General features: G+C 48.3%; 1 protein-coding gene across 1 annotated transcript in view; it reads right to left on the bottom strand.

Moving 5' to 3' along the window:
- The window catches only part of LOC139229380 (microtubule-associated serine/threonine-protein kinase 3-like), an 80,939-nt gene that overhangs the window by 13,488 nt on the left and 50,296 nt on the right, over window positions 1–17,155 (bottom strand). The window contains exon 17 of the mRNA XM_070861079.1: window positions 5,674–5,900. Within this exon, the coding sequence (XP_070717180.1) occupies window positions 5,674–5,900 (227 nt within the window). The remainder of the gene's footprint in view (window positions 1–5,673; window positions 5,901–17,155) is intronic.

Genomic DNA, 17,155 nt, shown 5'->3' with positions numbered 1-17,155 from the left:
CAGGCAGCGGAAGGAGCGGCGGCAAACCAGTCCCACCCACCCTTTCCCTCAACCACTGTCTGTCCCACCTGTGACAGGGACTGTAGCTCTCATATTGGACTGTTCAGCCACCTAAGGACTCATTTTAAGAGTGGAAGTCTTCCTCGATTCCGAGGGACTGCCTATGATGATGCAATTGGCTCCCAGCCCCTCAATGTATTACATTCAAAACCCTCATCCTTATTTACAAAGCTTCCCGGCGGCCATGACCTTCCCCTCCCCCCCATGTCCCATCTATGATTTTGGTCACACCTTCGATTCTGACCTTCTCGCCCCGTTATCTCGGACATTTCCTTCAGCTCGTTTAGAAACTTGTCCCTAAAACTCTCTCCCTGCCTCTAAAGCCGATTCATAACCTGTCTTTTCAACCAGGCTTTCTAGCACTCCTGGATTCTGACTGCCTCTCAGTATCAGTTCCTCCTCTGTAAAGTCATTTGGGAGTGTTTTATATTAAATGTGCTGTTTGGTGTTAAATGCTAATATATGCAAAATACTACATTATTCCCTCACACTGCAGGATTTTTTTTTTTAATTTCAGTGATTTGTAAATTGCGTGCAGTATGAGTCTGAATTTCCAATGTGCTCCCGGATGGCCAGGCTCCCATTGGCAGCTCAAAGTCAAAACTTACCCTATTCGCTTGGATCTTATCCTGCCCCTGTATTTGTCCCCAGACCATGGGTCTAACACTGTATCTGTCCACTGTATCTGTCCCCAGACAATGGGTCTAACCCTGTATCTACCCCTGTAGCTATCCCCAGATCATGTTATCTGCCCCCAGACAACGTGCCTAACCCTGTATCCATCCCTGTATCTGCCTCTGACCATGTGTCTAACTCTGTATCTACCCCTGTATCTTTCTCCAGACCATGTATCTGCCCCCAGACCGTGTATATTTTCCCAGACTATGTATCTGCCCCCAGACCATGTATCTTTCCCCAGATAATGTGTCTAACCCTGTATCTGCCCCCAGACCATGTATGTATCTTTCCCCAGACCATGGCCCCAAGTTTCCACATGATTTGCTCCTGATTTTTAGGAGCAACTGGTGTAGAACGGAGTATCTTAGAAATCGGAATTCTCGTCATTTAGTTTGCTCCAGTTCTAGTCAGTTAGAACAGTTTCACTTTGGAACAGAATTTTTTTTTCAAAAGGGGGCGTGTCCGGCCACTTACGCCTGATTTCAAAGTTTCGGCAGTGAAAACTTACTCCAAACTAACTTAGAATGGAGTAAGTGAAGATTTTTGTACGCTCGAAAAAACCTTGTCTACACTTTAGAAAATCAGGCGTAGGTTACAAATCAGGCATAGGGAATGGGGGGGGGGGGGGGGAGAGAGGGGGAGTTTAAAGGGAAGTTTACAAACATTAAACACTTCAGTTTTACAAATAAAGAGCCATCATCAATAATAAATGATAAATACATCAATAAATCAATAAAAAAAAATTAATAAGATTTATTTTTTTTAAATCAATAAATAAAACATTTTCTACTTACCGACTGCAGCACCGGGAGCCCTCCAACAGTGTGCTGGGATGCCCCCCTCAGTGTGTCTCTGTCAGTGTCTGTGTTTCTGACAGCGAGGGGAGGGGGAGAAGGGAGGGGAGGGAGGGATGGGGGAGAAGTGGGAGGGATGGGGGAGAAGGGGGGGGAAGAAGGAAGGAGATTGGGGGGGAAGGAGATTGGGGGGGGGGAAGGAGATTGGGGGGGGGGAAGGAGATTGATGGGGGGAAGGAGATTGGGGGGGGGGAGGAGATTGGGGGGGGGGAGGATATTGGGGGGGGAGGATATTAGGGGGGGGGGGGAGGAGATTGGGGGGGGGAGGAGATTGGGGGGGGGGGAGGAGATTGGGGGGGGGGAGGAGATTGGGGGGGGGGAGGAGATTGGGGGGGGGAGGAGATTGGGGGGGGGAGGAGATTGGGGGGGGGAGGAGATTCGGGGGGGGGAGGAGATTCGGGGGGGGGAGGAGATTCGGGGGGGGAAAGGAGTTGAAAGGAGATGGGGGGGGGGGGAAGGAGATTGGGGGGGGGGGGGGAAGGAGATTGGGGGAGGGAGGCTGAACGGGCCGGGCCCGAGACTTCAGGCAGGGCCCGTCCCCAGCACCAGATTTACAGGTAGGTGGCGTTGGGTCAGGTCGGGGGGAGCGTGGGTCGGGGGGGTGGTGGGAGGGAGGTTGGTTCGGTTCGGGTCGGGGGGAGGGAGGGAGAGGGAGGTCAGGTCGGGGGGAGGGAGGTCAGGTCGGGGGGGAGGGAGGTCAGGAGGGTCCGGTTCGGAGGCGGGAAGTGGGAGTCGGGTCGGGTCGGGAGGAAGCAGGAGCTGGCCGTGGGAGGCAGCCTTATGCACGCAGCCCCAGTGAGGCCATTCGGCCAGGGCTAGGGCTAGGGGCTGCGTGCTTCAGCCCCTCCCACACAGTTTTGGGCGCCTGGAGCTACTGAACATGCGCGTCCACTGTAGCGCGCATGTGCAGAGGTCCCGGCACTGTTTTCAGCGCAGGGGCATGGCTCCGCCCCCTACAGCTCCTGCTGCGCTGCGCCGAGGGCCAGAGGACCTGCAGGGAGGTGGAGAATCTGGAGGGTTTTTTTTAGGCGCACTTTGTGGCGCGAAAAACGGGCGTCCAGGTCGGGACTGCGCCATTCTAGGCGCGGCTCGAAACTTGGGCCCCATGTGTCTAACTCTGTATCTACCCCTGTATCATTCTCCAGACCATGTATCTCATGTATCTTTCCCCAGACCATGTGTCTAACCCTGTATCTGCCCCCATATCAAGGAGTAGAATTTCTATAGGGTTTCTTCCAACCTCCCTCCATAACCTTGGCACAATCAGGGTTTCTGCTGAGCTACTGCAGGAGATCAGGACAAACCTCTGGACAGACCCCAGGAAATTCTACCTTCGTGCCTAACCTGCATCTATCAATATATTTTCTTTATGGTGAGAGATTACAAACGGTGGAGGAGCAGAGAGATTTAGGGTTCCAGCTGCACAAATCACCAGAACCCGGTGGGCAGGTACAAAAAGTAATTAAAACGGCCAATGGAATGTTGGGCTTATCTTGAGGGCTGGAATACCAAGGGCCGGAAGAAATGCTTCTCTTGTACAGGACCTCAGTCAGAGCCCACCTGGGGCACTGTGTCCAGTTCTGGGCCCCACCCCTCAGGGAGGATGGCAGATGCAGTATAACGTGGATAAATGTGAAGTTAAAGTATTATTTAAATGGTGATAGCTTGTAAGGACAAAGTATTATTTAAATGGTGATTGCTTGGGAAGTGTTGATGTACAGAGGGACCTGGGTGACCTTGAACACCAGTCATTGAAAGCAAACGTGCAGGTGCAGCAAGCAGTTAGGAAGGCAAATGGTATGTTGGCCTTCATTGCAAGAGGATGAGAGTACAGGAGCAAGGATGTCTTACTACAGTTATACAGGGCCTTGGTGAGACCACACCTGGAGTATTGTGTGCAGTTTTGGTCTCCTTACCTAAGGAAGGATATACTTGCCAAAGAGGGAGTGCAGCGAAGGTTCACCAGACTGATTCCTGGGATGGCAGGACTGTCGTATGAGGAGAGATTGGGTCAACTAGGCATGTATTCACTCAAATTTAGAAGAATGAGAGGGGATCTCATTGAAACGTATAGAATTCTGACTGGGTTGGATAGAATAGATGTGGGGAGGATGTTTCCCCTGGCTGGGAAGTCTAGAACAAGGGGTCACGGTCTCAGGATACGGGATAGGAAATTTAGGAGCGAGATGAGGAGAAATGTTTTCACTCAGAGGGTGGTGAACCTGTGGAATTCTCTACCACAGAAGGCTGTGGAGGCCAAGTCACTGAATATATTTAAGAGGGAGATAGATTTCTAGAAACATAGAAACATAGAAAATAGGTGCAGGAGTAGGCCATTCGGCCCTTCAAGCCTGCACCACCATTCAATAAGATCATGGCTGATCAAACAACTTCAGTACCCCTTTCCTGCTTTCTCTCCATACCCCTTGATCGCTTTAGCTGTAAGGACCATATCTAACTCCCTCTTGAATATATCTAACGAACTGGCCTCAAGTGAGTACTGAGGAGGACTGCAACACGGAGGACATTAATAAACTTGGAGAATGGGCATATAATTGGCAAATTAAGTTCAACACAGATAAATGTGAGGTATTACAGTTTGTAGGAAGGATAGGGAAGTCACTTATTACTGGGAGGGTGTGAGTCTGGGTGGGGTAGGGGAACAAAGGGATCTCGGATACAAATACACAAATCACTAAAAGTTGCGACACAGATTAGCAAGGCCATAAAAATAGCAAACCAAGCACTAGGGTGTATTTCTAGCAGTAGAAAATTGACTGAGCAGCAGGAGACAGAGAGCAGGGACAATGGACAGACTCTCAAATTGGCAGAATGTGACCAATGGTGTCCGCAGGGATCCGTGCAGGGGCCTCAACCATAATGGGTATGGGGGAAAAAGCGGGAATATGGTGTTGAGATAGAGGATCAGCCATGATCATATTGAATGGCGGAGCAGACTCGAAGGGCCTATTTTCCATGTTTCTATGATATATCGGTCTCAGAGGGGGAGCAGTGCAGATTCACCAGAATGATACCGGGGCTGAAAGAGTTAAATCCCGAGGACAGGTTGCACAGACTGGGCTTGTATTCCCTCGAGTTTAGAAGATTAAGGGGTGAATCTAATTGAGGTAATTAAAATGTTTGTAGATGGAGAGAAATTATTTCCTCTGCTGGGGGGAGGGTATCTAGAGCAAAGGAGCAGGACTTTAACATTAGAGGCAGGCCGTTCAGGGCTGATGTCAGGAAGCACTTCTTCACACAAAGTGAAAATCTGGATATTGCTCCCAAAAAGCTTTGGATTCTGGGCGTCAATTATAGTTTTCAAAACTGAGATGAATAAATGTTTGTTGGGTCAGGTTATCGGGGGATATGGAGAAAAGGCGGGTAACATGGAGCTGGACTGCAGGTCTTGCATCGAGCGTACAGCACAGAACCATGCCATTCGGCCCAATTGGTCCGTGTCAGTGTTTATGTTCCACTTGGGTCCCCTCCCCCGCCTCTACAACTCACCCATCAGCGTACTCCTCTATTCCTGTCTCCCTCACGCACTTATCTATCTTCCCCTTAAATGCATCGATACTATCCGCCTCAACTATGTTCCATATTCTCACCACTCTCTGGGAAAAGGGCTGAGGGTTGCAGAAACTCAGTCGGTGAGTATATTCAAGGCAGAGCTGGATAGATTTTTGGATATTAAGAGAATCGAGAGATATGGGGATAGTGCGGGAGAGTGGAGTTGAGGTCGAAGATCAGCCATGATCTTATTGAATGGCGGAGCAGGCTCGATGGACCAAATAGCCTACTCTTGCTCTTATTTCTTATGTTCTTATGTTCCAAAAAAGTTTTTCCTGAATTACCTATTGGATTTATTAGTGACTATCTTACATTTTATGGTCCATGGTTTTGGACATCCCCACAAGTTGAAACATTTTCTCTATGTCTACCTTTTCATAATCTTAAAGACCTCTTTCAGGTTAATCGAATGGCAGAAGAGGGTTGAGGGGCTGGATGATCTAGCGCTGTCCCTAGATCAGACCCTGAATCTCTATTTGGCCCACACCATAACCAGCTCAAATCTTACCCAGACCACATGATGCACAGTATACACGTCACTTTCTCCCACATAGACTCGAATCGCTCGTAACGTGAATCCAAACTTCTTTCCAGAACTGTGAATAATTATTGGAGGTCGCAGACTTGTGATGTTCAACGAGTGGTCGCGGCTTGGTGAGGAGTCTCTGGATGACGGATTTGACGAAAGCGAGTGAGGTGACACTGGACCCACCAGGGGCACACAGCCAAACTCATCTGCAACGGGAAACAATTTAGAGCTGTTAGAATTAATCCATTGATCAATGAATTATTTGAGAGAAATCTATGTCCTGTGAACCACTCGGAACAGACCCCACTCCCTGCCATACCATCGAAGAGACCAGTATCAGAGGGCTGGACAGTTTGGGGAACACCTGTTTGGAGTAAGTTGAGTAAATGGTGTGGCTGAGGCCTTGGAGGGACTTAAAGATAAAGATGAAAATTGCAAACTTAAGGCATTGGCTAATGGGGCCAATGGGAGAGAACAGAATCCAGAGTCCCCACTCCCAATGAACCAACTGAACGACACACCTCCAAAGACTTCCAGGGACCTGCTGCCGGATGCTCCCCACTCTCTCGTCCTGCGACAGTTGGAACTGGTGCTCTCTCTCCTCCTCCTCCTCCTCGCACCATGGTGCAGGAGGCCATTCAAGTAGGGGGAGTGAAAGGGAATGTAATTGTGGTAGTGGCCAGTATAGTCCGAGGGATAGATACTATTCTCTGCAGCCGCGACCGGGAGTTTTGAAGGTTGTGTTGCCTGCCCGGTGCCAGGGTTAAAGACATCTCTTCACAGCTGGAGAAGAACCTGGAGTGGGAAGGGGAGGGTCCAGTTGTCATGGTCCAGGTAGGAACTAACGACATAGGTAGAACTAGGAATGAGGTTCTGCTGAAAGAGTTTGAGAAGTTGGGGTCCAAATTAAAAAGCAGAACCTCAAAGGTAATAATCTCTGGATTGTTACCTGAGCAATGCGCCAATTGGTATAGGGGATAAGCAGATTAGAAGGTTAAATGCGTGGCTCGGGAGGCAGGGGTTTTGTTTCATGGGGCACTGGCTCCAGTACTGGGGAAAGAGGGAACTGTTCCGTTGAGACGGGCTGCACTTGAACTGGGCTGGAACCAGTGTCCTGGCGAATCAAGTAACTAGGGCAGTAGACAGGGCTTTAAACTGATGAAAGTGGGGTGGGGGGGGGGGGGGAGGGGAGGATTCAGGAACGAGTTGATTTAAAAGCACCGAGAGAAATGTCAAGGCTCTAGAGCAGAGCAGAGTTTGGGGTAAAAATAAGCCGAGTGGGTCAGGAAGGGACAGAGAGAGTAACAAAGGTCATAGGGCATCAATGACTAAGGTGACATGAGGGAAAAACACAAGTAAGTCAAAGCTAAAGGCACAACATCTGAATGCGCGAAACATTCGCAACACAATAGATGAATTAATAACAGATAGAAATGAATAGGTTTGAACTAATAGCCATTACAGAGATGTGGTTGCAAAGTGACCAAGGTTGGGAAATAAATATTCCAGGATACTTAACTTTTAGAAGAGATAGGCAAAATGGAAAAGGAGGAGGGGCAGCCCTGATAAAATAAAGGATGGGATAAAGACAGTAGAGAGAAAGGATCTTAGCTCGGAAAATCAAGGAATAGAATTAGTTTGGGTGGAGCGAATAAACAGCAAGGGGCAAAAAACATTGGTGGGAGTTGTTTATAGGCCCCCAAACAATAGTGGTAATGTCGGGCAGAGTATAAATCAGGCAATTAGAGATGTAACAAGGGTAATACAGTAATCATGGGGACTTTAATCTACATATCGACTGGGCAAACCAAATATGCAGTAATAGTGTGGAGGACGCATTCATGGAATGTTTAGATGATCGTTTTCTGGATCAGTATGTTGCGGAACCAACTAGGGAATAGGCTATTTTAGATCTAGTATTGCGCAATGAGAAAGGGTTAATTAATAACCTTGTAGTAAAGGGGACTTTAGGGAAGAGTGACTATAATATGATAGAATTTTACATGAAGTTTGAAAGTGATTTAGTTAAATCCGAAACTAGGGTCTTAAAATCTAAACAAAGCAAACGACATAGGTATGAGGGAGAGTTGGCTGAAGCAGATTGGGAAACTACATTAAAAGGTATGACGGTAGACAAGCAATGGCTAGCATTTAAAGAATTAATATATAATTTACAACAAACATACATTTCCTTAAGGCACAAAAACCCCACAGGAAAAGTGGTCCAACGCTGACTAACGAGAAGTTAAAAATAGTATTCGATCAAAAGAAGAGGCTTATAATGTTGCCAAAAAGAGCAGTAAGCCTGAGGATTGGGAGGATTTTAGAATTCAGCAAAGGAGGACCAAGAAATTGATAACAAAAGGGAGTGAGAGTAAACTAGCTAGAGACATAAAAACACAGTGTAAAAGCTTCTATAGGTATGTAAAAAGGACAAGATTAGCAAAGGTTAATGTGGGTCTCTTGCAGACTGATACAGGATAACTTATAATGTGGAATAAGGAAATGGCAGAGAAATTAAACAAATACTGTCTTCACAGAAGACGACGCAAAAAGCCTCCCAGAAATAGTGGAGAACCAAGGGTCGATCGAGTATGAGGAACGGAAAGAAATTAGTATTAGTAAAAAAAAAAAGTACTGGAGAAATGAATGGGACTGAAAGCTGATACATCCCCAGGTCTTGATGGCCTACATCCTAGGGTTTTGAAAGAAACATAGAAAATAGGTGGAGTAGGCCATTAGGCCCTTCGAGCCTGCACCACCATGGCTGATCATGCAACTTCATTACCCCATTCCTGCTTTCTCTCCAAACCCTTGATCCCTTTAGCCATAAGGGCTACATCTAACTCCTCTTGAATATATCTAACGAATTGGCCTCAACAACTTTCTGTGGTAGAGAATTCCACATGATCACAACTCTCTGAGTGAAGAAGTTTCTCCTCATCTCGGTCCTAAATGGCTTACCCCTTACTCTTAGACTGTGACCCTTGGTTCTGGACTTCCCCAACATCGGGAACATTCTTCCTGCATCTAATCTGTCCAATCCCGTCAGAATTTTATGTGTTTCTAGTGAATATAAGCCTAGTCGATCCAGTCTTTCTTCATATGTCAGTCCTGCCATCCCGGGAATCAGTCTGGTGAACCTTCGCTGCACTCCCTCAATGGCAAGAATGTCCTTCCTCAGATTAGGAGACCAAAACTGTACACAATATTCAAGGTGTGGCCTCACCAAGGCCCTGTACAATTGCAGTAAGACCTCCCTGCTCCTAGACTCAAATCCTCTTGCTATGAAGGCCAACATGCCATTTGCCTTCTTCACCGCCTGCTGTACCTGCATGCCAATTTTCAAAGACTGATGTACTATGACACCCAGGTCTCGTTGCACCTCCCCTTTTCCTAATCTGCCACCATTCAGATAATATTCTGCCTTCCTGTTTTTGCCACCAAAGTGGATAACCTCACATTTATCTACATTATACTGCATCTGCCATGCATTTGCCCACTCCCTTAACCTGTCCAAGTCACCCTGTAGCCTCTTAGCATCCTCCTCACAGCTCACACTGCCACCCAGCTTAGTGTCATCTGCAAACTTGGAGATATTACATTCAATTCCTTCATCTAAATCATTAATGTATATTGTAAATAGCTGGGGTCCCAGCACTGAACCTTGCGGTACCCCACTAATCACTGCCTGCCATTCTGAAAAGGACCTGTTTATTCCTACTCTTTGCTTCCTGTCTGCCAACTGAAAAGGACCCATTTATTCCTACTCTTTGCTTCCTGTCTGCAAAGAGGTGGCTATAGAGATAGTGGATGCATTGATTGTCATCTTCCAAAATTCCATAGATTCTAGAACGGTTCCCGCGGATTGGAAGGTAGCAAATGTAACCCGGCTATTTAAGACAGGGGGGAGAGAGAAAATGGGAAACTACAGACCAGTTAGCCTGACATCAGTCGTAGGGAAAGTGCTCAAATCTATTATTAAGGGCAAGGTGACAGGGCACTGAGAAAATAGTAATAGGATTGGGCAGAGTCAACATGGATTTATGAAAGTGAAATAATGTCTTTGAGGTTGTAACTAGCAGAATAGATAAGGGGGAACCAGTGGATGTGATGTATTTGGATTTTTATAATGCATTCGATAAGGTGCCACACAAGAGGTTATTAAACAAAAATAACCCTCATGGGATTGAGGGTAATATACGAGCATGGATTGAGGATTGGTTAACGGACAGAAAACACAGAGTAGGAATAAACGGGTCGCTTTCGGGTTGGCAGGTTGTAACTAGTGGGGTACCGCAAGGATCAGTGCTTGGGCCCCAGCTATTCACAATCTATATCAATGATTTGGATGTGGGACCAAATGTAATATATCCAAGTTTGCTGATGATACAAAGCTAGGTGGGAATTTAAGTTGTGAGGAGGTTGCAAAGTGGCTTCAAGGGATTAGAGACAGGCTCAGTGAGTGGGCAAGAACATGGCAAATGGAATATAATGTAGAGAAATGTGAAGTTATCCACGTTGGTATAAAAATAGAAAAGCAGAGTATTTTTTAAATGGTAAGAGATTGGGAAATGTTGGTGTTCAGAGGGACCTGGGTATCCTTGTACATAAAAGTTAACTTGCAGATACAGCAAGCAATTAAGAAAACAAATGGTATGTTGGCCTTTATTAAAAGAGGATATGAGTATCAGAGTAAAAGGGGTAGAAATTACCTCCCCCACCCCAAACGGGTTTTTACCGCAGCTGCGGTTCAGGTCGCCTCTTGAGCGACATTCAGCTCTTTGTTGTTTTTTTAACTTGGATCCAGAAGTCGCTCTTAATGGGGGCGGTGAGTACACAAGAGGGGCGGATATGGGGTGGTGAGTACGCGAGGCGGGGATACGGGGCGGTGAGTACACGAGGGTTGATACGGGGCGGTGAGTACACGAGGCGGGGATACGGGGCAGGGAGTACACGAGGCGGGGATACGGGGCGGGGAGTACACGAGGGGCGGATACGGGGCGGTGAGTACACGAGGGGCGGATACGGGGCGGTGAGTACACGAGGCGGGGATACGGGGCAGGGAGTACACGAGGCGGGGATACGGGGCGGGGAGTACACGAGGGGGGGATACGGGGCGGGGAGTACACGAGGGGGGGGGGGATACGGGGCAGTGAATACGGGTCGATGAGTACACAAGGGGGGGGATACAGAACAAGAGAAGAGCCCATCTCTTGACCAGCTGTGGCTCGAAAACATACGCTTTAATGAAGGATCTGTTGGCACCCAAGAAACCAGCAAGCAAGTCGTTTGAAGAATTGAGCACACTGGTAAGAGACCACCTGAAGCCAGCGAGCAGCCTACACATGGCCAGACACAGGTTCTACAACTACAGACGCTGTGTGGGCCAGAGCATACCCGACTTCGTGGCGAAACTTCGGAGGTTGGCTAGTTTATGTGAGTTTTCCGATGAACTGAGGAGAGAAATGCTGAGAGACTTTTTCATTGAAGGAATAGGCCACGCAGGCATATTCCAAAAGCTCATAGAGACCAAGAACCTGACCTTAGAGGCAGCAGCACTGGTTGCACAGACATTCTTGGTAGGGGGAGAAGAAAAGAGGTTGATTTACAATGCAGGTACGACAACTAACGAAATAATGGAACAAGGAGTTCACAGCACTAAACAAGCTGCTACCCCCACACACAGACAAAACCGGCAGAACAGTCTTTCGACAGCAAGCAGTGGCAACAGAAGCCATCAAGGGCCACAGGAACGGCCGTTCACACCTCATCAACTCACAATGCGAGCAATCAACTACAAGCTGAGAGAAGCTCAAGAGAGATCAGCCAGACGCAGCTCATTCTTTGGGAACACTTTGAACAATGGAACAGGTCTGTGCTGGAGGTGTGGGGGTGGGCACTCGGCAAGGGGATGTCGATTTCAGCAGGCTGTTTGCAGGAACTGTGAATATACAGGGCATTTGGCCCGCATGTGCAAAAAAACGGCAGCTCGGCTGGTATACGAATCGGATGGGTCGGAAAGCGGACCAGAAGACGGTGGGGACAGTACCCGGGACACCGATGTACAGCGTGTCAACACGATCAATGGCCGCTGCTCCTACGACAGGACGCCTCCTATAATGATGAGGGTCCTACTCAACGGGATATCTGTCAACATGGAGCTGGATACGGGAGCGAGTCAATCTCTCATGGGCGCTCAACAATTTGAACAACTGTGGCCGCATAAAAGAGACAGACCAAAACTCACAAGGGTCGACACCAAATTAAGGACCTATACCAAAGAAATCATACCAGTCCTCGGCAGCGCCATGCTCTCTGTCACACACAAAGGGACAGTGAACCGACTTCCCCTGTGGATTGTCCCCGGAGACCCCCCAGCACTGCTGGGGAGAAGCTGGCTGGCAAAACTAAACTGGAAATGGGATGATGTCCATGCCATGTCATTAGCGGAATGGACCTCCTGCTCAACAGTTATAAAGCGATTTGAACATCTCTTTCAACCAGGTGTGGGCACTTTCAAAGGGGCCAAAGTCAAAATCTACATCACACAGGATGCTAGACCGGTCCATCACAAGGCCAGAGCTGTACCCTATGTGATGAGGGAAAAGATTGAACACGAACTAGACAGGCTTCTGCGGGAAGGCATTATATCACTTGTGGAATTTAGCGACTGGGCAAGTCCCATCATCCCAGTCATGAAGCCTGATGGATCCGTACGAATCTGTGGGGACTACAAATCTACCATAAACAGAGTCTCCCTACAGGACCAGTACCCGCTGCCCAGAGCGGAGAACTTATTTGCCACATTGGCTGGAGGTAAACTTTTCTCAAAATTAGACCTCACATCTGCGTATATGACGCAAGAATTGACCGAGGAATCCAAGCTACTCACCACCATCAACACACATCGAGGCCTTTTCATGTACAATCGATGCCCATTCGGCTTCAGGTCGGCAGCTGCCATATTCCAGCGCAACATGGAGAGTCTGCTCAAGTCCATCCCGGGCACAGTTGTATTTCAAGACGACATACTTATCACGGGCAGGGACACCGACTCCCATCTCCGTAATTTGGAGGAAATACTAAAGCGGTTGGATCGGGTAGGCCTACGAGTCAAGAAATCCAAGTGCCTGTTTCTTGCACCCGAGGTTGAATTTTTGGGCAGAAGGATTGCCGCTGATGGAATCCGCCCAACAGAGTCCAAAACAGAAGCAATTCGCCTGGCACCCAAGCCCCGGAATGTCTCAGAACTGCACGCCTTTCTCGGGCTACTCAACTACTTTGGGAACTTTATGCAGAACTTAAGCACGTTGCTGGAGCCTCTCCACGTGCTACTCAGGAAGGGGTGCGATTGGTTTTGGGGGGGACGCCCAGGAACGCGCCTTCAATAAGGCACGCAACCTTCTGTGTTCTAACAGTGTTTTGACTTTCTTTGATCCAGGTAAAAAGCTAGTTCTCACATGCGATGCGTCAGCGTATGGGGTCGGGTGCGTTTTGTAACATGTCAATAGTGCGGGCAAATTACAACCCATAGCTTATGCCTCCAGGTCACTTTCGTGGGCGGAGCGCGGGTACGGAATGGTAGAGAAAGAGGCGCTCCCGTGCGTGTACGGTGTCAAAAAGATGCACCAATACCTTTTCAGGGCCAAGTTCGCGTTAGAAACCGACCACAAGCCCCTCACGTCCCTCCTATCCGAGAGCAAGGCAATAAACGCCAACGCCTCGGCACGAATTCAACGGTGGGCACTCATACTGGCGTCCTACGACTATACCATAAGGCACAGACCAGGCAGACAACTGTGCCGACGCGCTCAGCAGGCTACCCCTGGCGATCACGGAAGGGTCTGACGAACAGGACTGTGAGATAGTCTTGGCAATCAATGCCTTTGAGTCCACAGGTTCGCCCATGACGGCTCGCCAAATCAGAGCCTGGACGGCCAGCAACCCCACGTTATCCCGAGTAAAAAGATGTGTCCTAACTGGTGACTGGGCAGAGGAATTAAAACCCTTTCACAGGCGCATGCATGAGTTATCACTACAAGCAGACTGCCTGATGTGGGGCAGCCGAGTAGTCATGCCCCTGCGAGGCAGAGAGGCATCTGTCCGAGAGCTCCACCGCGAGCACCCAGGGATTGTTCTCATGAAGGCCATAGCCAGATCCCACGTCTGGTGGCCTGGTATTGATGCGGACTTGGAGCTCTGCGTCCGAAGGTGCACCATTTGTGCCCAACTCAGCAATGCCCCCAGGGAGGCTCCACTGAGCCCCTGGCCCTGGTGTACCAAACCGTGGTCGCGGGTGCACATAGACTATGCGGGCCCATTCATGGGCAAAATGTTCCTCGTAGTTGTAGATGCATTTTCAAAGTGGATCGAATGCACCATTTTAAACTCGAGCACAACCTCCACCACTGTGGAAAGCCTCGCAACCATGTTTGCAACGCACGGAATCCCTGACATATTAGTCAGTGACAATGGTCCGTGCTTCACCAGCGCAGAAATCCAAGACTTTATAATTGACCACGGCATAAATCACGTCAAGACGGCACCGTTCAAGCCGGCCTCCAACGGCCAGGCGGAGAGAGCAGTGCAAATCATTAAACAAGGCATGCTTAAAATCCAAGGTCCCACGCTGCAGGGTCGCCTGTCGCGACTGCTGCTGGCATACAGATCTCGTCCGCACTCACTGACTGGGATCCCCCCCCGCGCAACTGTTGATGAAAAGGACTTTAAAAACAAGGCTCTCATTAATCCTCCCAGACATGCACGAAATCGGTGAGGCAAAGCGCCGTAAGCTGACTGAGTACCATGACAGAAATTCGAGGGGGAGATGGAATGAGATAGGGGGCAAAGTGTTTGTACTAAACTATGGCAGGGGTCCCAAATGGCTTGCAGGGACAGTAACGGGCAAGGAAGGAAACAGGCTACTGGTAGTACAAATGGACAATAGCAAAACCTGCCGGAGGCATGTAGACCAAGTCAAAAGCAGATTTACCAACAACACTGCGGAACCAGAGGCAGACTACAATGTGAAACTCGCACCACACCTGGTGGACAGACAGAGGGAACAACCTGAGGAAAGGGCAATCCCAACAGACAGCCCAGACGAGTCAACAACAATTACACCAATTGAAACAGACAGCCCAGGTGAGATACCAGCAACCACACCCAAAGAAAAACAGACACCAAGGCAAACAACTGAATCACAACTCAGACGCTCCACACGAGAGCGTAGACCACCTGAGAGACTGAACCTATAAAGACAATAAGACCTTGGGGGAGGGTGATGTCATGTATCTTACATTATTATATATAACTGTATCCTAACATGCTATACATGACTGTAATAAGATATGATCTGTAACCACCAGCATACCTTACCACCAGGGTGCACTTGCAAGAGACAGGTATATAAGGACAGGTCTCAGGCAAGTGCAGCATTCCAGAGCTGTGAAATAAAGGTGCAGGTCCAGAGTGGCCTTGACTTCACTACATGCCTCGTGTGAATCTGTACTGAGGGACAGGACTTTACAAGAAGAATTTTATTAAAGTTAACTTAAGTACAAACTTTGTTAAAATTTTATATTAAAACTGAATAATTTCCAGTATTTGTTCCATTATTAAAACTTCTCCTGTCTTCCTCCCCCCCCACCCCAGCCCCAACTAATTGCAGTCTTGTGACTTCTCCCCTTCTCTCCCCCCGCCCCCCCCAAAACTCATTGCAGTCTTCAGAAGCCTTCCGATTGGCACCTCGCTCCCCGGGCTCAGTGCATAAGCCATCCGATTGGTCGGCACCTCCCTCTCTCTCCCACCACCCCCAGCCCCAGGTTTATTTTCCAGCTGAGCCCCGAGCCCGTGTCTGGGCGCGGGGCCGATTCTGTCGGCCAAAGCTCTAGTTGAAGACGTTCGGCGGTGGCTTGTGAGTAAGAAATAAAATGAAAACTTCTGAAATCCAAAAAACTTCCATTTACTACGTTGATAGGTTGAAAAAAAAAGTTGAATTTTATTATTGATTTTTTTTTATAGAGTGTTCTTGACTCCCTCCGAAACCTTCGATTAAAAACAATGGCGCCTTTCAGCGCCAATTTCTCAATGTGCGCTGCTTTCTGCTAACCCACCAGAAAGTTTTTCGGGAGTGGCCGACCAAGGAGGAAAAGTCTTTGGCCAAACTGCGAAAAATTATGAAAACCGGTGCAGACATTACGTCAAAAAAAACTCACCTAGACAAATCGTAACTAACTCAGTTGTGCCAGCGCAGATCACAGGGGAAACTTTGAAAAAAATAAATACGCCAAAAAAACAGCTCAAATGACCCAGGAAAATTGAGCCCTACACTCTACCTATCAAATTTTTGCCCACTCACTTAACCTATCTATATCCCTTTGTAGATTCTTTGCGTCCTCTTCACAACTTGCTCTCCTTACCTAAGGAAGGATACACTTGCCATAGAGGGAGTGCAACCAAGGTTTACCAGACTGATTCCTAGGATGGGGGGATTGTCCTATGAGGAGAGATTGAGCAGACTAGGCCTATATTCCCTAGAGTTTAGAAGAATGAGAGGTGATCTCATCGAAACATATCAAATTCTTACAGGGCTCGACAGGGTAGAATCAGGGAGGAAATTTCCCCTAGCTGGGAATCTAGAACCAGGGGTCAAAGACTCGGAATAAGGGGTTGGCCATTTAGGACTGAGGTACGGAGAAATTTCTTCACTCAGAGGGTGGTGGAACTTTGGAATTCTCTACCCGAGGGCTGTGGAGGCTCAGTCTTTGAGTATATTCAAGACAGAGATCGATAGGTTATTGGATATTAAGGGAATCAAGGGATATGGGGACAGAGCAGGAAAGTGGAGTTAAGGTAGAACATCAGCCATGATCTCATTGAATGGCGGAGCGGACTCGAGGGGCCAATTATGTATACCTGCTCCTAATTCTTAATGTCTTATTATCTGCTCTAACCTACAAGGCTATGGACCAAGAGCTGGAAAGTGGGATTAGGATGGATAGCTCTTTTTCGGCTGGTACAGACACGATGGGCTGAATAACCTCCGTACCGCAAACCTTTCTGTGATTCTATGGCCGAGATATTCCCTACCTGGACGGGTCCGTGGCAGGCAACGTCTCTGGTGGGTCCCTCGCCCCACTGCCCACCCAGCGCATTTGCCAGCCAATTGAAGGAAGTGGGTCTGATGACGTCATTCGATGACATCTCATCGTCCGGTTTTGTTAAAGGGACCAGGCGCAAATTTACTTTGACGTTTGTGCTGTCGGGTGTCCTCCAGCTGCAAACACCGACAAGCACTGCACAAAGGCTGCACCCCAGGCTCTCCAACGTGGCTAAGGGGACATTTCTCAAACCAGCTGGGAGCTTTGACTTGACATTTGAAGTTGTCAACTGATCAGCTGAAACAATGACCTCCCAGCCTCAGCTTCACTGACCGGGTACAACGGCAAACCGGCCG

Source organism: Pristiophorus japonicus, chromosome 18 (assembly GCF_044704955.1).
Source record: "Pristiophorus japonicus isolate sPriJap1 chromosome 18, sPriJap1.hap1, whole genome shotgun sequence".
NCBI lineage: Eukaryota > Metazoa > Chordata > Chondrichthyes > Pristiophoridae > Pristiophorus > Pristiophorus japonicus.
The sequence above is the reverse complement of the archived record's forward strand: the minus strand, read 5'-3'. Positions and strand labels throughout refer to the sequence as shown.